This window comes from Papilio machaon, chromosome Z, assembly GCF_912999745.1.
Source record: "Papilio machaon chromosome Z, ilPapMach1.1, whole genome shotgun sequence".
NCBI classification, from domain to species: domain Eukaryota; kingdom Metazoa; phylum Arthropoda; class Insecta; order Lepidoptera; family Papilionidae; genus Papilio; species Papilio machaon.
In genome coordinates, this window is record NC_060016.1 from 1,460,605 (window position 1) to 1,486,854 (window position 26,250).

General features: G+C 33.6%; 1 protein-coding gene across 1 annotated transcript; it reads right to left on the reverse strand.

Annotated features, from left to right (window-relative positions):
• Positions 1–400: 400 nt before the first annotated feature.
• Positions 401–23,711, reverse strand: LOC106715906. The gene is made up of 4 exons (XM_014509272.2): positions 23,452–23,711; positions 1,801–1,974; positions 1,330–1,622; positions 401–1,107 (listed from the first exon to the last, which is right to left on the reverse strand). Exons 1-4 carry the CDS (start codon positions 23,659–23,661, stop codon positions 423–425), a joined length of 1,362 nt encoding a protein of 453 aa, XP_014364758.2. The 5' UTR covers positions 23,662–23,711; the 3' UTR covers positions 401–422.
• Positions 23,712–26,250: the final 2,539 nt, after the last annotated feature.

The window sequence follows — 26,250 nt, forward strand, 5'->3', positions numbered from 1 at the left end:
CATTAAAATTTTTAACAAATTTAGTTAAATTATTAGTTTTATTCTTTATGTCATTGTTCATTGTGTCATTGCGAAATAAGTAACAAAAAGAGGTTATATAAAATTAACAACTTTGGAAGTATATTTTTTATTAATTTATAAGAAAAAACAAAGTTATCATAAGAATATAATCTAATAGCCGTTTCAGGTAACAGAATTAAAAACATTTACAAGGCCATTTATGTCTCAAACGTTTTGAAATAATATAAATTACATGTGTTTTTATTTTAACTCTAAAATAATTTCATCCGAACACAATTAATATTCATTTTATTACAGACTTATAAGTAAACACAAATTTATTAAATAAAAACTGAATTTGTGAAACTGCATCGCGTTTGCGATCAGTGAGTTATGATTATTTGTACACTGCAACTAAAAGATTAAACCCAAAACACTTTCATGCTTTGTTTGTTCATTTCAATATTATCCGTTTTCCATTTTTTCTTTTCTTCTATAATATTAGGTATCTCTTCTAAATAACCAACTTCCTTGCAAGGCGAAGGAGGTATTATGCTAATCAGTGGTATACCTATTTCTTGAAATGAACTCATCGAAGAAAAACCACTTTCATCTTCAATAAAGTTCGATACACCATTGTAGTCATTTAATTTACCAATAGCTTGAATTTCCTTTCCGTTGAGTGATTCTGTTCCACTTTTATTATCAGCGTGATCATTCTCAAGTATCTTTATCTCCGGTAATTCTTCGCCCAAGTCACTTAAAGTAGTTGAAGTGGACTCAACGTGTTTAAGAGAATTCGATCCATTTGTTGTTATTTTGTTTGTGATGCAATTATGCGATTTAGTGTCATCAATTTTTGCATTAGAACCTTCTTCTAAAATAAAACTCATGGCAATATTTGATAGATTTAGTGACGCCGGTCTCTCTTTTTTACTTTCTATAAATTTGAAATCTATCTCAGAGTTTTTGTCGACGCAAGCACAAGCGAGATCAGGTAGTTTCGTGCTTAGCACTGTGTTGGCAAGAGTAATCAGTCTCGACATTTCTTCGCTAATTTTTTGCGATGCTTCATGTTCAGGCACAAGGTATAATTTAGACTGGCTCCTGAAATTCAAAATGAACATGAATTTAATGGCTATGTAACCTTTTACTACGATTATTTTTAAATTCACGGCATAAATACATGAATTAAAAGACTTTACAAATTCTGCTTAATAACTTGTATTTAATTAGGTAATTATAAATGAAAATGTTATTTAGGTATTTCTGAAAAGTATATTTAAGAAAGTTATTTTGTAGTATACTAAAATCTGGATAAACATTTACCAAAGTCCATTGCAATCTTTGTATCCGTTGACGTTACTGATGGATTTGCTAATTTTCCTTGTACTTATCTTCTTGGTGGGAGTTATGGCATATTCTATATTTTTATTAACGTGCCACACGGAATGTGCACGCGGGAAGTCATTGAAGTTGAGAGATCTGGCGAGCATTCGGGGAGAAATATTCTTCCGAAGTAAATCTTCATTTTTCTCGGCGTCAAAATGCTCCTTCATTCTGTTCAGGAAAGTCACTATTTGCTTAAGTAATGCTATGTGCATCTGTCTGTTCGCCTCAGTCTGAAAATAATTACGCTCACATTGGCAAATTATAAACCGAGCAATAATATGAATACAATGTACGCTCAGCTTATCACATTCGCGAGACACAACGCTCAGCAATTACGCAATGCAATAAACGTGACAAATTATGGTGCACCAAATTCGCAATCATACGAAAAACTTAAGATTGATTTACCTGTGCTAATTGCCATCTCAATGTCTCAACCTCCATATTAAGAACATTTATTTCGGTTTTCCGTATGTTCTCGTTCGTCTTGTTGTGCTTGTCCGGCGGTTTCACAGGTTCTTCAGTCTGCTCCGTGCTGGCGCTTTTCGAAAGTTGAGTACAAATCTCAATTCTTTCTGGAACCTGTAACAAATATTAAAATTATATTAAAATGCGTGTCGTCGAACAGTAATGTATCATTACGATGAAATTCAATGGAAAAGATGTCGAATATCGCGTGTAGTAATTTCACTTCACATTGTTGTACCTGCAATTTGGACAGGCTAATCATGGGAAGTAGTAATGATTTGGAAAGTAGAAAGAAACATTAAAACAATATAAAAGTAATATTTATAACACACTAGCTTTTACCCGCGACTCCGTCCGCGCGGAAAAAAATAATAGAAAACGGGGTAAAAATCATCCTATGTCCTATTCCTGGTTCTAAGCTACCTGCCCACCAATTTTCAGTCAAATCGATTCAGCCGTTCTTGAGTTATAAATGGTGTAACTAACACAACTTTCTTTTATATATATAGATAGATATAGATAGATTATAGTAAACACACTGGTGTTTAGTATGAACACAATGCTTTATACGCTCATTTTGTTTGGTATTTACATTCGAAATATCTATTTTAACAAACAGATGTTACTCACATTTATGGCTGCTTATGAGAAAGAATACTGCATTATGCCTTGTAATTTACCTTACATAACAGTATCTAGACTGCAAAAAAATCTGAACGGAATACTCATTAGCAACTTTTTTGTGTGTGCGTTTGCACAAACATGTATTGGATATGTGACGTCAGACTCATCCCACGCTTTTGCTGGGGCGTAGCTTATTGACCTCTATGCGAACAATGAAAAGTGTTCCTAGCACCCGTTAACTTGATCAGACTGCCGGCTGAACTGGTATGCATTTAACTATTGAATGAAAATAGATTTAAATTTTTTGCCCGCTCTTCTCTCGAATTGGTGCTAACATTTTTTAAACGCTATCTCGCGGATTTGCTTTTTGTTGATACCGTTTCTATTTAAAATTTTTAGGAAAGTAATTCCGAGACTGTTAAAAACCTTTCACAAATTGTAGGACAAATAAATTTAAACTTTAATAATTAAGAGTAGTTGGAATCAAATATAAAATGTGCGCCACAAGCGCCCTTGCTCTGCACACATACTCTGCACGTATGTTTGAAAACAAAACACTGTCGAAACAATTGGTACCTATACATATGTATTGATATTTGTTCCACATCTTTCACATTCCAATATGATGATATTTATTTCATAAAAAAAATATTACGTTAAAGACAAATAAGTTTATATCTAGGATCTCCCGAACTGAGCGTCGGTGGCGCATTTCGATGGCACCGTATCGGTGGATCGAAATGTACACGCGACGTGTGTGTCCCGGGTTCGATTCCCGGGGTGGGGGTGGTGTATGTATGTTTTTCAGTGGAGCGTCGCGGTGGCAAGCTCACGCGATCCCGTGGCGCCCCACAGTATGGCCATGAGGGAACAAGGAGGTTTAGTGGGTATGCTCCCATTCGGGGAGAGAATCTCACATAACTCGCGTGTCTTCCCCGAGGCACGGAGTATGCATAAATTAGCGCTACTTATTTTCATCGACGCATTTAAACTTAACAGTATTATTGAAAGAGATTTTAGGATTACATTCAGAATCATCCACTAACCTAGCTGTAACTTCATTTGCAATTTAAATAACAATGCAATGATTAAATCCATGTAATAAAGAATTATCGCAGTGAAAAACACCGACAACAAAACACGAAATAACTGCGGCTTCATATTAAGCGGCAAACCGTCAACTAATGCTATTTTCACACGAGGGTATAAGTCCGAGGCAGTACATAAATGCAGTACAACTATTTTTTGAACATATACACCGAGACAGAAAGACATCCGTAAACAATGTAACATTCGATTTTTTTTTAATCAGAAGGGGGCAAATGAGCGGCGATAACAACGAAGTGATCATCGACGTCCATGGTCAAACGCAACACCAGAGAAACTTCAAATGCGTTGCGTGATTGAAGCATAAATAGCGCGTAAAAGCGATAAAAAATTTTTGACTTACCGATCAACGATATCGCTAATTGAATGTTACATTGGTCTTTGGGGCAATAGTGTTTTGATAGTACACTGTCCTATTGTACTGCCTCAATGTTCTGCCCTTGTGTGAAACTAACATAACGGCCACATCGTTGTACTGGTAATCTGAATTACTCCAGAATTAGGTCACTATGCGCGTATTCATAACAAATTACGGTGAATTTCAATGAGCGAATGAAGTTATTGTTCGCATACCACAAGCAAATACTGAAGAATTTGGTATATTTATCAAGTAGATTAATTTTTAAGAGAAGAGTAGTGATGCAACGGAAGTGTCTTACCGGAACCAGAAACGGAAACAGATGTCAAAAATAAATTTTAGCAGAAACGGAAACGGAAACGGAAACGGATGCGGAAACAGAAGTGTAAATAATAATAAAAAACATATTTACAAAAATATTTTTTTCGGTAAAAACAGTTTGTATTCGTTTTTAATTTATTAAGGCATTGGATATCTTGGATATTTAGCCTTCAATGTATGTATTTTTACTGCGCTGCAATAAGTTAAAATACGCGTTTTTTTTAATTTATTTTCAGGAAACAAAATTACACTATTTACAAATTAAAGTTCGCCAAACCACTCGTGTTGACAAACGACAAATATATTTCTAACTATATAATGATGATGATATATTACATGGTTATCACTTATTCAAAAGTACATTTAATAACTCGTAAGTATGAAATAGTCACATTTTGCCAGTTGTCAAATTTTATATGGAAAACAACTAGACAGTTTACTCCAGCAAGAGAAACTGATTGTTTCAAATAGCAGCAGAAAATATTACGCGCTTAAATTCACAAAATAGTACGTAAACAAACAAATGCGACAAGTGCTGAAAGGCCGCGCACGGACTGCCCGTCTCGCGCCGCGCATTTGGATCTCTCAGCCGTCGTAAAGTTCCGTTTTATCTCCGTTATAAAAGTTGCGGAAGCAGAAGCAGAAACGGATGTTGAAAAGCACGCGGAACTTCCGCACTTGCGGAAACGGAAACAAACATCCGTTGCATCACTAGAGAAGAGAAACCAGACCTTTAACAACACAGCTTCAAATACATTTTGTAGAAATAATTATTACAAATATAAATTACAAAGTTATGTAGAGAAAAGTAAGTTGATCTGCTGACCCCATTTCCATCAGTGGATAAGATTAGTTACAGTGTCGTGTGTCACAGGTGTAGAATTTCCATCGGCTCGTGTGTCACGGGCAGTGACTTGGAACCCTTTGCCAAGGCCAACGGAGCAGTCTACATTTACACTTCAAAAAGATATCAAATAGCCAATTCATTTAGTCTGATTAATAGACTATCGTAATTATTAGCTGTGGTTATAAGAAAATTTCATCACTTTTATCTTCTGCAATATAAAGGTCCTGTGAAATTTTTAATTAGCTTACAAGAGAAAGCATCTATTTCAAGTTGTAAAAAATGTTTTACCTGAAAACTAAACTTTTAAATCTAGTTAGACAACTGCCTATAGAATAACCTTAAATAACTGGACCCACGTTCTCTTTTCAAAAGCTTTATTTATCTTATAACCAGCTGTTGCCCGTTACTCCGTCCGTGTGAAATAAAATAAAAAACTTAATTAGTAGCCTAGGTTAGTTCTACATTTAAACCAAATTTCGTCGAGATCCGATGAGCCGTTCTGGAGATACAAACATCCATCTATCCATCCATTTAAACATTCGCATCTATAAGCGATTGTGTGAATGAATGTGAAGCAATTAACTAAAACAAACATGGTGCTTTATTTTTATGTAGATTACTCACATTTGCCATTACTTCCATGATGTAATATTCTAAACCTTGAATTCCAACGGGAAACTTTTAGATTCAACACTACGATGTTGTTCTTTTTCTTCATTGTTGTTCTTATATGGGTCAATGGCAAATGGAAACCAATGTGCCCCTAGCACGCGTCAACAACGTATCATTTTCACTGAGGTTACGCAACTGTGATTTACTCAGCGTTAAGCGGATTCCGGACGGACGACTTTCATATTTATGGCGACTTATTATGGTGAACTATATTTATGTGATTTTAGAATATTTGCTAAAGAGAAAGATAAAGCTGGATAAAGAGTGATAATACTGGCGATGTATTCACGGTAGATATGAAATGGAACTTCAACTATTTGGGCAAACTTTATAATAAACATCCTCTAACAAGACGTCTAGTTATAAGCATAAAAAGAAAATTAATGCCAAATAGGGAAACCACCATGAAAGAATAATTCATTAATAAATGTATTAAAAAAAAAAGAGAGGTCTTAAGTAATTCCAACTTGAACCGATAACCTAAGACAATTTTTTTGGCTCAGAACATTGAATTACTTGGCCCAAAATTTTTAAATTCAAATTAACAATTGGTTGTTGATTAAGAAATAGTAATTTCTTACTGTTAAATGAATTACAGAAGAATCATACATTAATAACACGTGTAATACGTGTACCGTGTGCTATGAGCCTAACAGTAGCTGTGAGGCAAGCTGGTCTCGGTCCGGCGACGACGCGTGACGCCGCATCCGGCCGGCCCTCGGAAGCTACGCCCCACCTTTACTCATTGTCTGTCTGTCTGTACCCTACTCTACCGAGTGCTGCACTCGATTAAAAATGCTACAATAATAACGGTATGTTAATCAGAGTATGGTAAAGTGTGCTTAAGTTATGCGTAAGTTTTAAAATAGTGATAAATTAAAGCATGTTTTGAAAGCAAGTTCTATCTGTTCCTAAAAGAGACTGAAAGGATGACTTTACGTTCTTATACAAGTTTATCGACAGTGGTAATCTAAAGTCACAAAGTTGAAATAGATACACGTTCTCAGCGTCGACTAGGTTAGGTTGAAAAGATATGATATAAAAAAAATCAACAAGTTAACAGTTTTATTACTAACGGATGAATGTAAGCTGAAGAACGGTTCAGTGGTAAACATACAAAGAAAATATTTTTATAAGATCCTACCGTATGTAAATATTTGCAATTTAACATTCACAGACACTATTGGACATAGGATCACGAAAACGACGCAAGGAACAGCATAATAACACCAATGCGATATCCAAAGTCAGTACATCTTTATACATTCAAGACACTCTTGTATTTACTTATATTTCAAGGACCAATCACAACATCTGAGGGAGAAGTGATTGTTTAGTTCAAAATACAATGCCTATTCTGTTTGTTTTTGCTTATTAGCATACGTGTTGTTTGCCTTTTGAATGTGTCATGGATGACAAACATCAGTTATCACCAAATCTCTTTAAATGCTTAAAACGTGAACAAAATGCAATATTAAAACCCCCTTTAAAGATGTAAGGCATGTGCCTTGTATTTAAAGGTTTTCTTTAAATCGCAGATTATCTTCAAATTATGGATAACCATAATCCGGATTAGTATTACTATACTAATACTAAACAATCAGGACTTCTAATCTAATAACAGTAAATTATTTCAATAGCGTCAGCCTAATTTAATTCCACTAATTATGCTTATGGATGTTTTATTCACTTAGAATTAGTTAACCTTACGCGTATCGTAATAAATCTGAAAAGAGAAACTAGAAATTGGTAAATAAATTACGTACTGTGTAAATCACAGATTTCGCTCATTCGTAAAAATGACCAGAGCAATGTAGCTTAAATTAATCGGCCGTTGACGTTAGCTCACCGGCAATGTCTTTATTTACAATACAAATGCACTTGGTTACTTAGTCCTCATGTATATGTATAATACATACTTCTTAAGTAACTTACTACCAGAATATAAACACACGTATGTCCAATCGGTACAGTACCAATTTTTTATACAATAATATTTAGGTTTATAAATATTTAACCTACAAAGATATTTATCTATTATTTTATTATACGCTAACTGCTCTATGTTATTCTCTCTATTGGCCTAACTGGTATTCCATATCGTGATGGGCTTTTTTTAGTTTCTTCGACTTCTCTTTCATCATTACAGCACTCTCATGAAAGGCAACGAAAGGTGAAAGCACCTTGTTTCGGATCTGCTCCTGGATATTCGACTCTTTTATTACGAGCCTCAAAAAATCTTAGCATACGAGGACTGAGCGAAATATACATAAACCAAGCAGATAAAACAGAGCACTTTTTTCATCACAATTGGCACATAGAAAGACCACGCACCTATATTTATAGGGTATTGCATGAATTGTGTTATTCATATGTTGACAAAACAATCATCAAGCGTGTGATTGCGTGCACTATGAACACGAGCCATTGGCGTATGCCGATCACGTCAGCAGTTCGTGTCGCTTCATCTGCTCATGTTAGATCCGGTAACGTATTACTTATTATGCGTGTACACCATTGACCGCCGGAACTATGGCGGAAGGGCAGCCAAAACAAAGGTTCATTAAAATGGTGATTTCAAAATGATAGTGCCCGTCAATTGCAGGCGTTAAACAAAAAAGAAAAAGTATCTTTCTTATAACGATTATTACACTTTACGAATTGTCTTGAATCGTAGTAAATTTCTATTCACCCCACTTGTAAACTTAAAAGTTTTTTAAGAGATTAATTAATTATCAACTGCGACCCATCAGGATTCTCAGGATCTATTCTAGATACAAATTAGCTAATTCTATGCCATAATTTAAGCACCAATTTCTGCATTAATTCAGTTACCGTTCATGACCAATATGCTCATGCATAGTCGCTATATTTCACACATAACTAACATATATGCCACATATATGAATTTTAACGATTATTCGATACATTTAGTGCCATGCAGATGTTAAAGTATCACAATGCCATCAATTCGGACACCAATCAGTTTTTGTTGATTAAGCCCAGTAGGTCTAGTACGAATATTTTTGACAATTGTTTTCGTATCGTCATCGTCTACTAGGTCATAAAAAGTATAAGATTTTCGTTGTATTTTGCGCCCGATATCAATGTGCCTAACAATTTATAACATAACATTAAATTAAATGGTAAAATGGGTAAATTTAGGTAAAGTTCAATTATAGTTTCAAATCTTATAATGAGACGTACTACCAACTTTTCTGCAAAATATAAAATTAAATTACTTTTTAAATAGGGAAGCTGTCAAATGGAAACTTTCGCTATATTTCTTCTTTTTTTACCTTTTAAATATTTTTTTGAAAACGATGCGATGAAGCGTTGCCCCGGTGACACACACCTACTTACTAAGAGTTCTTTTCAACCATATCGAAGATATTTCATGCTGAATAACATTATAATAGACAAAGATGGTTTGCCTTTGTTTAAGTACGATTTAAAAAATATTCAATCATAATCTTTGGGTTACACTTTCACTGTGTCGAATGTTTGTACCACTGGAAAAGGTACATCAAGGTCTGTTTAAAATTTTTTAATAAAACTAAAAGCGTGAAGAGTTTTCAAAATCTTACTTAATTACTTACCGGAAAGAACTTAAACAAAAAAAAATATGAAACGATAATAATAATGAATTGATTTTTTTGAAGGTGTAACCACATTTTTTTAGCACAAAACTTTATCTGGCACCAGTGGTTCAACGTACATTTAAGAGACAAACATATATATATAACACATAACATTGACTGTTATTTTTATTTGAAACTAGCTTTTACCCGCGACTCCGTCCGCGCGGAATAAAAAATAGAAAACGGGGTAAAAAATATCCTATGTCCTTTTCCTGGTTCTAAGCTACCTGCCCACCAATTTTCAGTCAAATCGATTCAGCCGTTCTTGAGTTATAAATAGTGTAACTAACACGACTTTCTTTTATATATATAAGACTAGCTTTTACCCGCGACTCCGTCCGCGCGGAATAAAAAATAGAAAACGGGGTAAAAATTATCCTATGTCCGTTTCCTGGTTCTAAGCTACCTGCCCACCAATTTTCAGTCAAATAGATTCAGCCGTTCTTGAGTTATAAATAGTGTAACTAACACGACTTTCTTTTATATATATAGATAATCAACCTTTTATTAAATTCATCAGTTCGCTGTGATAGTTATAAAACTTGTTATTAGATCATTGACTAATGCACACAGGAACTTCTTATGATCACGATAATGGTTCTCTTTTAGTATGAAAAATCTACACTTAGTGCCTTTTAAGTAAACATTTAACAACTCATTGTTACAGTAAGATCTATTCCGAAGCAATGAAACGTTATGTTAATTATCATTTGGATTTTAAAGTTAAATGTTTTATAAAAGTCATCAAATTAAGACAGCAAGTCAATTATAACATTGCTAACATTCGAAACATAATGACCTGCGTGATTAATCTATTAGGAAACCAAATGAAATCACTTATTCAATGCTTTAACCAATTTAATTGTTTTTAAAAACTATAACATTATCTACTAACGTTGTATTTTTCAATGTTATTTTCAATTAAACGCAAAAGACTTGATTCGATCAGTAAATGAATAGGCAAGAGAACAAAGCCATTTTGACATTAATAGTGAGGGATAAGATGTCAAAATTAGTATGTGATTTTTAATGTACGTTATGCCGGGTACACAAAATGTGGTGCGCAAGTTTTTTTATAGCTTTTTTCGTAGACAATACGATGGCGATTGTCACATATATTCATGCTAGGCCCATATACTTTTTGCGATTGGTAAAATAATAAATTATATAAGGATAGAAGATAAAAAGATATGACACTGGTTTCTTTAATCGTTCCCATTATATTATACCTATTTTATGATTAACATATTACACAACAAAGTAAAGATTCACAAAAAATAACAATCTCCAACCGGTTTAATTTACAAATACACATTGGAAATGTTTCTAAATCACAGCTATTAAAACTTAAAAGCCCAAAAAGGACTTTAGAAGTGAACGTTTATTTGTTTTATTAGTTCTTTATTTTTATTTTATTCAACCTCACACCTACTTTCCCTATTTAATTTTTTTAAAGCCATCTTACTAATATTATAAATGCGAATGTTTAAATGGATGTTTCTTTGAAAGTATCTCAGCAACGGGTCAACGGATCTCGATGAAATTTGGCATAGATATAGATCATAGTCTGGAAGAACACATAGGCTACTTATTAAATGTTTTTTTTAATCCGTGATGACGAAGCCAAATAGTGTACAGACCAATTCTATTAGAATGGGGATAGAGAAGAAGAGTAGGACCTCTGTCACATTGCTGATACGAAAAAACATCAATTTAAAGTTACAACAAAATTGATTAGCCAAATAATACGTATTTATTGGATGATCTTGATAATTCCTTAAAAGTCTTCACAAATAAAGGGTAACGACCTTTTATGTTGAACTTAAAATCACCATGGTCGCTTGGCACCCTCCTGGTAGATACATAATAAGTGGTTCCACACGAGTTGGCACCACCTGGCATTTCACAGTCGGTGTGTGGGGGCCTTAAATTGCCTGAATCCGGCCTGGATGACTCATGTGCCTTTTTGCATCGTCTACACGACTTTGTACTTAAAAAACTATAAATAAACATGATTTAAGATCGCATTTTGCTCAAAGTTACCCTTTAGTGGTTTCCGTAAGTTACGTAGACCATGAATTTTATGTGTAGTTTGTGATCTTGCTTACAGTTGAGGACCTTTATTTCCTACCCGGCGATAGGTTTAGATGATAATATTACAATTAGGTCGAGAAATTGTCATAGCAACATGCACACTTGCGGGTAGTTCTTATGGTGATATTTTTCATACGATATTTAGGCTCCCTAAGTGGGAAGTGAATTTAATTCTTTAACTATATACACGTGTGTATAAATGCCGTGTGTTTGTTTGCTTGCAGATAAAAGTTTCTGCTATTGAACATCATATGAGCAATCCTATTGTTACATTCCTACAAACTCTATTTACATAAAACAAATAAAACATTCCGAACAAATTTTATTTACATAAATAAAATTTGTTTTTCTTGTCAGAACCGACTAACACGCGTTTATAATATTTGCCTAGTATTTTTGCATAAAGCCATTCAAGCGTACTTATTGTGATTGATTTTGTTTTATAAAGTAAAATGTTAAACTGTCAAATAACTTTTTGTCATGCCTCACAGTAATCTTGCATGACCGGAAAACATAAAATCATTTTGTGATCTCTTTAAGATAACTATTAGAGAGAAATATTTGCAAAGAGATCGGCCAATGTTCTCCGTTTAAAAGCAACTTGAAGGAATTTATTTGAGTAATCTAAGACAACATAACAAAAAAAAAAAGCAACAAAATCGTCTAATAAGTTATCTTGTACTTTTTAGACGCAAGTAACGCTGCCGAAAACACACAACAGGCAAAACATAAAAACTATAAATCGATCCTAACAAAGTCTGTGATGTAATCTTCTTTGGGTCATTGACCTTGATCATCGCTGTATTAACTCCACTCATACGTGTAATTGCCGTTTGGCAGGTTATCGTACGTCATGTTTGTGATATTTTTTAAGACGAACATTTTATATGATTCTTCTCATCTCATAATATGAGGTTAGTGGTATAGAAATTATGTTAACTTTAAAAAATATAGACACTCAAAATGTGATGTAAAAATGTTTTATTTTTATTTAAATATTTTATTTTATTTTATTATATGGTCAACGAGAAAACAACTACATGAATTCACCGAAATAGCGAAGCGACTGCTGCCAATAGACATCCGCGTTGCTAACAAGACGCGTTGCCTACCTTTAATCGACGGAATCTTAGAGGCACAGAAAGAGAATATTCCGTCTCCATATGTGTCCCCTCCTCCGTTAAATCCACTTTCCCATCTTTTCCTTATATGAAAAGGAACGGAAGAAAGAGGCTAAAAAAATTATTTGATAGTTTTAATATAATGTTTTTATTAATCTTACTAATATTATAAATGCGAATGTTTAGATGAATGGATGTTTGCTTGAAGGTATCTCTGTAGTCCCGAAGAACACATACGCTACTTATTAAGTTTTTTTAAATTCTGCGGAGTGTCTGCGGAGTTGCGGGCGATAGCTAGTATATACATATAGTTTAATCCCAGTACACTAGACTAATGAAAATCGTTACCTGTTGCAATACTCGGGATGCCGTTCAAATGCAAAAGACCCAGCCCCTTGTTTTATTTTCACATGCTTTATTTGTTTGTTGAATGTTTTATAACTTTAGTGTTATAAAAAAATATTTCTTCAACATTTCGGCAATGGAAATTCGAGTTAATTGACGGTATAAACACAACAAAATTCTTTTGTTTGCTTTGCAAACGCGTCCTGGATGTACTGTCGTTATTCGTACAAATATTTGTTACTTGACAAATACTTGAAATACTTTAAAAGTTAATAAACATTCATTTCACGTGTATATTATTGTTTATTGTATGATAGGAAGGGAACGCAATGCATCTGAAAATCTCATTTAATTGCTTGATTGTATAATAGTTTCCTTCCGTGTATTTTATTGTTGCTAAACTTTTTCTTATCTTATAATTAATCTATTCATTGTTTACTAATGAGATTACATTTTGGTACCTAGTAATTAACTAGGATTAAACTTTGTGTTATATTTTCTTAAGTTATACGCCGTTCAAATTAATTTCTATAATGAAGTAAGTACAAGAATGTCAAATCGGTAATCTCAAAAAGTATTATAAAAAACCTTCATTTATCATCCAAGGAATAATTGCAATGACAACTCAAAATTAATAAAAAAAAACGTGCACTGTTTTGTGCACAAAGTATACAATACAGAATATATACGAAGCCGTATTATTCCTAGGCGTTACTGGAACTAAATATAAGTCGACGAATGTGAAACGCACCCGGCAGGTTTATAGGTCTTAAAACGTTTCCTGCGAACAACCGGGCGTGTACTTTCGCGCGCGAAACTCGACGTAGCGTCGAGTCGGTAGCCGTGGTATATTGTGAAATGCAATCAAGAAGCCTCAACCATTTCGAAATTATATTTAATTAAAAATAAAAATAGTTTAATATAAAATTTTATTGTCTGACTCAACATTTAAAATGTTTCAATTTCATTGAATCGTATTGCAAATTAACTTGCTACAAATATAGGTATTAACTTTTATCAATCCGTCTATTTTGGTAGTATCCAGGCTACTTAGTGCATTTGTATTTTTTCCTTTTTTTACTAATTGTTTTATTGCCACTTTCTATAAAGATTCTTTAGTACTAACTTCATTGACAATACGTTTATGTCTGTCATTTGTAAATAAAGTCACACGTTTTACCCGTTCCAAAAAATACATCTAATTAATAAAAGAAAACAATGGTTTCCACAACACCGACATTATCGGAAACGTATTCGCCTTGCTCCACAAGGCGACTGCGTACCTAATACGTTTCGTATTTATATCTACAACATTAGACTCAAATCCATTGAAATAAGGTTCAAAATATGTGTATAAAAGTGACAGTGAATGAACGCACTGATAATTAATTGAAACTTGTGTTGAATTTAAATATATCTGTAGCTCACACAGACCTTGTGTGGCATCCATTCAAGTACATACTCTCCAGATACCATTCAACTATTAGGTAGGTTTCAACTAAATATCTAGAAGATTGCTTTTATTTTATTTGTAATTAAACAAATGTCACTTAAATTAAGTAAGCTTCTAGTTAATTAAAAAAATACAGTCGAATTCTTCTTTTTGAAGTCGGTTAAAAATAAAACATATTTATTAAACATTAGCTGTTACCCGCGACTTCGTCCGCACGGTATTAAAAAGAAATTAATAAGTAGCCTATGTTTACTTCCAGACTATGTTCTAGTGTGACAAATGTCATCGAGATCCATTGGGCCGTTCCGAAGATACTTCAAACATCCATTCATCTAAACATTCGCATTTATAATATTAGTAAGATATGTGAATAGAGTGAATGTCTTATACTACTAAAGTGTTTAATGCTTTAAAAACTACATTTAAATGAATGAAATGGAAACTGATTGTTATTTCATTTGCAATATAAATCAACTAAAGCAGTTAATTGTTTTCCGTCCCACAACAATCAATTAAATGTCTACCTATATTAATACGCGTTGAGACACGCACTTATGTTACACTACACTAGTTAACGTTATGCTGCAGATTATGGGCTATCAATTAAATTATACTCAATATTGTGTGACATTTCTTGACTTATTTTTATAACAATTCAGCAATTATTATGGCCAATAGCCACTCGCTAGTAAAGTTTACTCATATAAAAAGCGTTTTCCTTCATTATTCGATTATAATTTTTAAGAGACAGGACTCATCAAGCTCGCATTCGTGATTGTCATCTTTAACACATCCCCGGGGAAATTGGTCAAATATATTTCATACTACGATGGCTCTTTACTTAGTCCGTTTATTTCAAAGTTATTCAGTATTAAAACCTAATTTTCTACGGGAGTGTATATCAATAATCCTTTATCCTGTTACAAATTACAATTAGCCTATTTCGAAAAGATACTGTTAATAGACATAATGCTCCAACGCAGTTGATTAGATTATCTGGAAGTTTTTTTTTACTTGGAGACATCGCTCAGTGATGAAACAGTAATACTTTATCTAACTTCAACGCAACTACATACTTACCGTGTTGAATACCAGGTCACATTCGTTTCTCTTAATGTTTCCACAGTGGAGACACTTTTATAAAGACATATATCATTTATATATACACTCTATCGTATCTCTATCTACACGTATCGTAGGAAATAAGAGATAACAAAATGTTTTCATACTTGTGTTAGAGCAGAGCATGTGCAAAAACAAATAGTGTCGGTTAACGGTTGCAACGACTTGGAATAAATCAATTTGAGCTGAGTATATTTCATACTAAGACATGTCCAAAACAACGTGTAGACACGCCAACATTGGTACGAATGTCTTGTAAAATATCATGTGAATAATTAATGTTTGATAGATGTATGAACAAAAAATTGTTAACTTGTTATTCCGTGCAATCAATCTAACGGATAAACGATCATAGGAAGTTGGATCTAGTCTTTATCAATATTGAAACCGAAACATTTAAACTCCACCTAATTTTAGGCCACGTTCCTTTCCCACACTTTTCTTATAAGGAAATAATGGCAAGGGGAAGTGTATTTTGCGAAGGAGGTGACGCATAGGAATGGAAAATATCCTATTTCTGTGCGGCCCTTCCTCCGTTGATTAAAGGTAGGCAATGCATGTACAACTACTGATGTCCATGGGCAGCGATCGATTCGCTATTTCGTCGTATTCACGTGGCCGCACGCTCGTTTGCCACCATATAATATATTTTTTAAAAAGTGGTAGGTGAAGCCATGTTCGACACGCTTTACGTCGTACATTAGAGTTACTCTGTCACTCTATCAGGAATCTTAACCCCGCACTTCCACTAGTCTATTAAATATTTTATTGTAATTCGTTAGATAAGCTTTCGTCCATCAATGGATGTATGTTGGCCAATAAAAATCTACAATAAAAATAGTATGCATATTTTTGCATATCTATCTATATACACTGCTAACTGTAACATACATTTGAATGTGACATAAGAACAATGTAACGAAAGGAAGGAATAACAAAACGCATTATGATTATTGTATGCTAAAATCTGAATGAACGTTCATTATGAAATTATATATTACACTAGCTGTCGCCCGCGACTCCGTCCGCGCGCAGTTAAAAAATGGGGGGGGGTATGAAAAATAGATGTTGGCCGATTCTCAGACCTACTGAATATGCTCACAAAATTTCATGAGAATCGGTCAAGCCGTTTCGGAGGAGTACGGTGACGAAAACTGTGACACGAGAATTTTATATATTAAATAAGTTACTAACCGTAGGTTTCTGAGAGCAAAATCTTTGTACAAAAAATATTGTCATCCATGTCATTATCTTTGACATAACAGAGATAAAAGTATGTTTAAACGGATATTTTAATCTCAGAAACCCACGGTTACGCAACAATCAAATATAACGGTTTCAAGCAAAATACCAACATTCAAACAAAATGCACTCTAAATCCAGTAAAAAGTACAAATCGTTATTAGTAACGCACTAATTATGTCTCAGCAAGTCTTTTACAAATGTATTGAAACAGATTGTGTAAGAAGATATGTGAAACTACTTCAAATGGTAATTACAAGTCCATGTAAGTTGTCTTACGTGTGTAAGTCATGGCAACAGATGGCTTACTCTGCTGGGGCCAAGTTGAACGAGCCACTCTACTTGTATGGGACCTCTATCACTCAGAGTCATGTCGGTCAAGATCGCTCTTAGCTACGAAATAATGATCACTTCAGTTATATTAAAACTGTACCTTTAAAGTTTCGACAAATACGTATCGTTTCTTAAAGAGGTACTAGTATTTGATTGATGTCCAAACATATACTCGTATATGCCGCTAAAATCATATATAACTGCTAAAGTTATATATAAGAAGTGATATACAACCGCTAAAAAAAGGTCATAAAACTTGACCACTTAACACAGCGATACGATGTGAATTCAACGGTTAAGTTGAGGGTTCTATTGGGTTGAGATGTCAATAACCATAACTCAAAATCAAGAATAAAATAATAAAAGAAAAACGTAATTTAATTGAAACCTTCTTGTTGATTTTGTATAGTACGTTAACCATGGATTTATATGAAAATACCATGAAATCGTATTACGAATGGTTATTAACATGCTGACAATGCGTGAAATTAACGATGATTTCAAATTTTCTAAAGCCTTGTACACTTACTTAAATATCGAAGGTCTTGAAAATTATTATAAATTTTGCAAAAATAAATGAAAAGTAAATATGCTATTATTTATTGTTCCATACTACAAAATGTTATAAATATAAATTTAAAAAAAATCTGTATTTTAAGATATGTTTTAAATACAGATGACGCGGATTTAAACAGTTTTCAAATATAAACCACAATTTCTCCTGAATTTCAATATTTTCAAATACTCGATTACCCAAGGGGCGTTTCCAAGGTGGACAGTGCTGGCAACTGTGGCCTATAACTCGAGTGGTCATCAACTCTAACTCTGTCAGCTGTCATCCTTTCGCTGTGCTGGCTTGCTCAAATGTGTTACATCTGCGTATTCATATATTTATTAAAGGATAGACGTTATTCTCGTCAAGAATCTTATGTGACAAGTCAACTTAAATCGTTAGAAACTTGTTTGATATTATATAAACAATATAGTCTATTTACTAAGACCAGAAAAATAACAGAAGTGCGTAGCATTAATATGGAAATGTGAATAAACGCATTAGATACACCTCATTGGTACATTTGCATGCTGTTTATCAGGACAATTATATCTTAAAATCTTGTGGAACTGTTTATATATAGAGCATTATGTAACAATATTAGGATTATGTAACACAAATGAGATTCAATAAAACTCTAACCCGGATATATAGTCACTATTCGCATACTAATAGTTTAATTTGGATAATGTTTCGAGACTGGAGATTATAGTTTTTACATCACATTATACATACATAGTATGTAGAACAAGGTGTACTGCAAGCCAGGAGTATTGTACTATGGGCCACTACAATATCTATGCCAGCAGATAAATTAATCTATTATAATATTACAATATTTCATAAAGAAAAATAATTTTATACATCTAGTAGGAATGCCTCAAATAGATGAAATTGTGACTTAATTGAATGGTTATAAAATCAAGAGATTTCACACGATTTTATAAGCATTTAAGATATGCGAAGTTAAATTCATATTTTATTAATACTTTAATAATATTTCATAACAAGTCATTGTACTTGTAATTATTATAAAATAAGATTTATTAGAATATTATTACTATAGTCAATTAAACTTCTTACTATATACATGTGATTCATAAAAATGTCTATGAAAACAAATTGTTGGCACGTATTCATTCATTCAGATGAATGTATGATAATTATTTTATATCACATTATTCATTCATTACGAATGAAAACTAGGTATAATAAAAGTAAACAGTAAAAGTTTAATGACTCGTTCAATAAAGCATATACCACCTATGACGATACACACGCATGGCTCCCAGCTCATTCAATTTTGTTTTTTTTTTCTTAATAGAGCCATTGTAAACAACAATCAAAAGATTTGAGGCACTGCATACTAAACGCTTAGACGGCCTCTTGTTTGCGCAGGAAGAAAAGACATCTATCTATTTTGGTCCTCTTTCAATCCGATGGTTTGATGGTCTCATCGTGAGGATGCCAGGCAGGACTTAGATAAAAGTACTATAAACAAGAAAGACTGTTATGATATGATGATGATTTAGGGAAATCTTGTAATTTGACAGCAATTTCCTTGGTTGCATTCAACTTGACTATACCGAAGTAACAAAGCAAAGGGCTACAATCACGTGCTACACGTATTCTAGTTGTATCGTATGCGAGGCACGTGTCTTACGACGCCACGACGCTTCGTGACTAAGGCAATATTTATTGTATCCGTCAGTTTATCAACCGCGATTCCCGTTACGTTCGCTTATCATTCCACAACTAACCTTTGACATGAACATAAGGAAAAATATGCAAATACAGTAGCAGTAGCTAATGGAAAAATCAATAAGCCTGACTGATTGTACCCATCGACGGTGACATTTACGGAAGTTTACGATTAAAACAACTTCAAAATCCAGCTATTTAGGCTTCAGTCAAAATCAAACGAACATTAAACTTATATTAATCGGGAATTTACATTACATGCTAATACAACATCACTAGATGGCGCTTAAATTTATTTAAGCTTATAAGCTTTAAAGACAAACTGAGTAAGAAATGTGCATCAGAAACATAGACCTTCATACGGCCAAATAAATTCTATCATAAAGTATTCACTTCACGCTTTAATATTGGGATTATGTAGTGAAATAACTGTTGATGTGTTGCAGCTTAAAAAAAAGATATAACGGTTAAACAAATAAATCAATTACATAGAATAAGATGCGAGTACGACAGGTGTGAGAGCTGCTGCCAAGCCCGGCGGAAGCAGCGGTGCTATTGTGGCGTTCACGCGATATGAAAGGGAGATAGCGAGCCTTTGTTCGCTATATCTCCTTGAATGTAGTTAACACTCTTGTGAGAACCGCAATCAGGTAGCGGCGCTAATGCCGCAAGAAACCAGGAACGCTTCGGTATTGAATAATTGATAAACAGTTAGATGTTATTAGTTCACGTTGAGAGTGTACAGACTCGACCGCGTGATGCTTACTTCAGGAAGTAGATATGTAATCTTACTAATATTATAAATGCGAATGTTTAGATGAATAGGATGTTTGTTACAAGTTAGCTCCAGAAGGCTGTGTGGATGAAACTTGGTATAGATGTAGAACACAATCTGGAAGAAAACATAGGCTACTAACAAAGTTTTTTTCCGCGCGGACGGATGCGGAGACAGCTAAAATTAAATAAACTCTGAGTTCTTGCTTGTCAACTTTGCATGTAGAGGATTTAAGGGAAGGAAGAAAAGGGATATTTGGAAACTCGCATACATGAGTTTAAAGAAATTACTTATGTGAATTCTTTTCACACTTCTATAGAAGCAAGTGAAGGCAATGGTGTCGTGATCACAGGCGTGAATGTGTTGTGAATGACCTTGTTTTATTATATTGAAGACGTAGAGTTGCGGTCGCCCGCAACTTCGTCAATATTTTTTTAAAATTAAATTGGGCTATGTATGTATCGTCCTATGTATTTCACCAATTAAGTACTATAAATTAAACTTATAGATTTATTACGGGAGCTTACGTGATGTATTAGAAGTTTATTTAATACATTAATAACTTTCTCCGCAGCCTCGCAATGACAAGGAAGCCATATCGAAGTTGTTTTATTAATATGAAAATCTGTGATGACTTCCGCAGTGGTGTAAACAATATTCCAAATATAATTAATATACGCCGGAAGTGGGGGAACTTCCCTTTGGAGGGGAGAACTATGATTAAGTCTTTGGTTAATTCATATAATATTAATTAGGATGATAAAAAATAGTTAATTAAACTAATTACACTGCCTATTAAATGTTTTATTACCTACATGCTTACATTAAAATTCATTCATTCATTCTAAATCTAAAATCAGCAAGAAAAGTAAAAGATTACCTCGCAAAAACATTTTATTGAATTAAAAATATAATTCGAAGTTTTTAAGATAATTTACGTCAACAGTAAAGTACTAGTAAACCGCAAATAGTTCAGCAGAACGTAAACGGGTCAAGCACATAGTTATAACGTAAAATAACCTCATTTGCCTGACTACATGATGCCTGGTATTCCTCCATCTATATTTTGTGAGTCTAATTTTAATTCCTGACTCAGTCATTGCGTAAAGTAACAAATCGTAGATTTTCATCTATTAATTTTATTGGAAGCATAATTTCAAGTCATTTGATGCAACCATTTCAAAATATGTCAATTCTACTTACTTTTCACTTACCCATTAAGCTAGTAACTTACAAAAAAATATTTATTATCTGCAGTTATAAAAATAATAAGTATTCTCTCGAAGAAAGGACACATTACTTTAAGCTACATGTCTTAAGGAAATACGCTACAGAAATTCATAGTATTTTTTGAGTGGTGATCATGTATCATAGACCGATAAGAAATCTTTTATCAGATAAGTAGGTACTACAAACACTTATCCAATAATGCTGACACAACATATTGTTACTAACGCTCTTATTGCGTAAGAACTCTGATCCCTAAATATTCTTAACAACCTATAGTGTCTCTTGACTACTTTTTGGGAAGCCCCGGCAACTTAATTGTAAAGATTTACTTGAAATAAATACATTTTTATTTATTTATTTATAGTAGAAGTAATTCTTCCCAAACAAAATCTTTTCTATATATTTATAGGATTTACAAATTTAAAGCTAAAAAAATTACAATTATTTTAACATTTGGACTAATCGTAGTTATTTTATTATCTAATAGATGTCGCGAGCGACTTCGCCCACGCGGACTTATAAACTAAACTTAATTAGTAGCCTTCGTAATATTCCAGACTATTTACTTAGCTATGTCAAATTTTAGTTAAGATACATTTAGTCGTTCAGTAACAAACATCCATCCACCTAAACTTTCACATCTTCTTTTATATATAAAAGAAAGTCGTGTTAGTTACACTATTTATAACTCGAGATCGGCTGAATCGATTTGACTGAAAATTGGTGGGCAGGTAGCTTAGAACCAGGAAAAGGACAAAGGATAATTTTTACCCCGTTTTCTATTTCTTATTCCGCGCGGACGGAGTCGCGGGTAAAAGCTAGTTTATAATATTAGGAAGATAGTAAGGCACATTACATAAAATATGAGTGTCTGTATGTAATATAACAAAAAAACATTTTTTTTCTGTATATCTGTGTACAAGGTCGCGTTTGTTCCGAGTAATCTCCGCAACGGGTGGACCGATTTTGACGGCATTTTGATAGGGGAGGGTAGCTGCTCGCTACTTTTTTTAATTTTGCGAAGACGAACTCGCAAACGTAATTAGCAGTGTAATTATTTTTACACTGATTTCATTGTTTGTCTATAGACTGTTATAGGTCAAAAATACTTTGATTAAAAAATATCTAATTTTCGATTAAATTATCTGAGATTGCCTAAAATGTGGTTTCTTTTAAGAGTTAAAATAATTACAACAGTAGACGTCCCAAAAGTATTTGGATTCTTACTAAAAGTTGAAGTAAAATGGAATGTTAGCAAAAAAAGGAGAGAAATGAAAAATGTAAATTGGTGAAATTATGTGACATCGTATCGTATAATAACGGACATAATATTGTCATTGTCGGTAGCAGACAATCTATATTTGTTTTTGTCGTTAACGGCCGAAATCAACATTCGATCTCGAACATACATTTCGATTACGATTTATACTTATCCGCGGTAATTTTAATGAACAATAACATGATCGATTTTAGAATCTATCTCAAGAATATAATATTAATTTCAGCGGTTAATGTGATAAGATTAGATGCAAAACGAATAAGATAGAGTACCGTTAGTATTCATACCAAATAATCGCTTGTTTTGAATATTGATTGTTTTTTTACTTGATTTTCAATAAAAAGACATTTTTAGTGCTAATCATATGCAGATTGTAGATGAGGGTAACTTAATTTTAATGTTACTAGCAGAAATGTTTATAAAAAAAGGTCATTTAGGTATTTTAATAAAATATTAAATACGAGTATATGCTGAAATAAAGCAATTGTTTATATATGTTTGTAAGAGAATTTGAATACAAACCAAAAACGTATAACTTATTAATAACTTTGATGCAAAGTAAGCGGACATCGAGCCAAATTTTTTAAATTGTGTTCAAAGATCTATTTCAGCAAAAAACTTTCTCTTCTTTCCATACAATTAAGCAAAAATTCGCTACTAATTATCACTTATTCTATGTGACTTCGTTTCATTCATGCCGCGTGTATGTATCTATTTTGAAGCGCAGGAGTTTTTTAAAGGGTTAGGTAACAGAAAACATAGAAAAAACTTACATGAGTTTTTATAACTTGGGTGTCGTCTAATGGTCGGCTTATAGATGCTTCGTGTCCCGAAAAAGACGACGGCGATCTGGAGATATACCTATTAGAAAGCTTCCTCGCAAAATTACTCTTGAACTCCTCACATCTCATTATGGATTCCACTGATTTATAAAAATCATCGTCCGAAATCTCAACGATCGCATTCGGACTCGTTGCGAGCATATTTTTTCAAAATGCAACATAGGCTGATGAAAACATAAGCTCGTGTAACGATATCTCAATTAAATTTTAAATTTAACGGCAAACTACGCACGGTCGCTTCGCGGGTCAACTCAACCGTCAACGATCGCGGTAAACATAATACTGACTCGCTGAACGAAATGAAATGAATAGCCTGCAAAAACCTTCATCAATGTGCACTCGACAATATAAATTGTGGAGAAAAGTATTCTATATTGTATAATATAAATGTATATTTATTAAAAGGTTTTATTACAATTTTAAAAATACATTATCAATTCAATTATTTATCAATTAGGTTTTCTTGTTAAAGATGTTTTAGCGCCCTCTTTTGACGATTTCTCTAATACATTTTGTCACCACAGTACTACTTGAAATCGTTACAGTAATTTCGCTAAATCCTAAAAGAGGGCGTGCAATTCATTTAAAATTCAAGGTCTATTCAAAGTCGATTATAATGAAGATAAAGGACTACAATGAAAAATTCTAATAAAGCCAATTGTATAAACCAATAAACTAAAATATTCCTAGAAGTAAATCAATTGATATGTGAATTCGTTATTGTTCGAATATGTATCGAATCAGTTTTACTTTTGGCTCAAGTGACAAAGTGTGCTTAAGATGTTATTGTTTTTATTTGAAATTATAAAATGTTTTAGTTGAAACGGGTCACTCAATTATATTTTTGTATAGTCTTCTTAGACTTCTTTTACATTTGGACTTTTTCTCCCTGCATCAAAGCTACGCAATAGGTACAATAATTCGTTTCCGCGAAGCTTTGCGGGCTGTCCGTTGATTACAAAACTGAAAGGCCACACGACTTTTTGCGACACCTTCGTTTGCATGCACTTTGTTAGTGTTTTGTCATTTTTCCTCACTTGTATCATCATTTGCAATTCACCTTGTTATTAATTGCCTAATACATTTTGTAATGTGAAAAAGTGAATTGGTAAAAATATAATGAAGTTGTTTTCCGCCTGTGCATAAAATAAGATGATACCTACATAAAATATTTCATTTCGTCGGAAATCGTAAATTAAACTGTGACCCAGTATATGAGCTCAATTTTTAATCGGAGAAAAAGAAAAATAATCAAGTTAACTTATTGTGTATTTTGAATAGCTGTATAAAGGCTATTTAAATACAATAAAAAAAAAAACAACTTGTACTCCTCGACCACAAGTAGTGGTAAGTATATTGACCATGCAACTATGTACTTCGAGAAGTATGACACCGCTAGTATTGCAACACTGAAATATTGCCAAAGTGTTATTAAAAACGGTCGAGAGTGGTTAAGTTTCTCAATTCGTAGATTATAACATTACATAAGTGTATCTAGGTATGTAGTTTGTCGGTGCATTGTTCGATACGGTTACTGGCACACTTAAAGACATTGAGATAAAAAAAAAATGCTACTGTCGCTATTTTCCTTTACAAAGCATATTCAGTTAACGAGCTAGCCTAGCTCGCCTTGCTTAGACCCTTTATTCCCTAAGCGACTAGCTGCTTAAAACCTCTATTTTGAATAGCGATCGCAGTCGAGCCAGTGGAAATAAGATTCGCGACTACAATAGAAGTAGTGATGGCAACGACTGTTCGCTTTTATGAAAATAAATAAGAAATTAATGATTAACTTTAAGCGTCCATCTTTTCATTTCATCGCTTTTGATGGGAATTTAATAATACTCTAACTTAATGCATTGGTTTGTGAAATAGTTACGTTATATTACATAAAATTAGATTGTATAGCATCTATTCTAACTTAAGTGTAACGATTTGGTAATGTAATGTAACAGACGGCCGCCCTTTATGTCCGGACAACCTTGGCCCGGTGAAAGAGAATGCCTTTCGCGGACAGTCGTTGACGCTTTACCGATGTCGTCACTCGCGACTCGCGAGGCGTAACGTGCAATCGGTCACGTGACCCAACAGTAACCAACGCTCGGTTTGACAAAACAAGAGAACCTAGACTAGGTAAAGTCTAGATAAATTAAGATTAACAAACGTTGATATGCATTCTTTCTCTTTGGAAATAAAACAGATAATAAAAAAACCGTGATGTTTTTCTATAGTTCCAGTAGTAACCCACGGTTATACAGCTATATAAATTTTAAAACACCCATTTTTAACACGTTAACTGCGGATTGAGGCAGAACAGGCCCAAAGCGTGACTTCTCGCTGGTGCGGCAGTCAAAATCGGGTTGTTTCGCTCTGTGCGGGAGGCTACTAGATCAGTATTTCTATGAGTACGACAGAGTCAAATATATAGAAATGTTTCTCTTGCGATATCTAGCCCAATGGCGTAATTAGATAAAAATGAGGTCCTACAGGCCCCAAACGCACTGAAAAGAAATTAATTACGACTAGTGCGGATTGAGGTCAAATCTATCTCAAAATTTGTAGGCCTCATGGCCGCACTACACGAAGCGCGGGCGGCGCGGGCGCCGCGCATCCTAGCTTAGTGTTGTGGAAAGATTCGATAACGTTTCGAGTTTCGAGGACGTTTTGGCAGGATTTATTAAAGATTGAGCGTAGAACTTTACTTTAAAATCCTTAACGTTTTAAACCAAT

Coding starts and splice junctions, on each gene's coding strand:
- LOC106715906 (XM_014509272.2), bottom strand. CDS start 23,661: ATGCTCGCAACGAGTCCGAATGCGATCGTTGAGATTTCGGACGATGAT. Junction 1,975..23,451: donor CCCAAGTTATAAAAACTCAT/GTAAGTTTTTTC, acceptor TATTTGTTACAG/GTTCCAGAAAGAATTGAGAT. Junction 1,623..1,800: donor TGAGATGGCAATTAGCACAG/GTAAATCAATCT, acceptor AATTATTTTCAG/ACTGAGGCGAACAGACAGAT.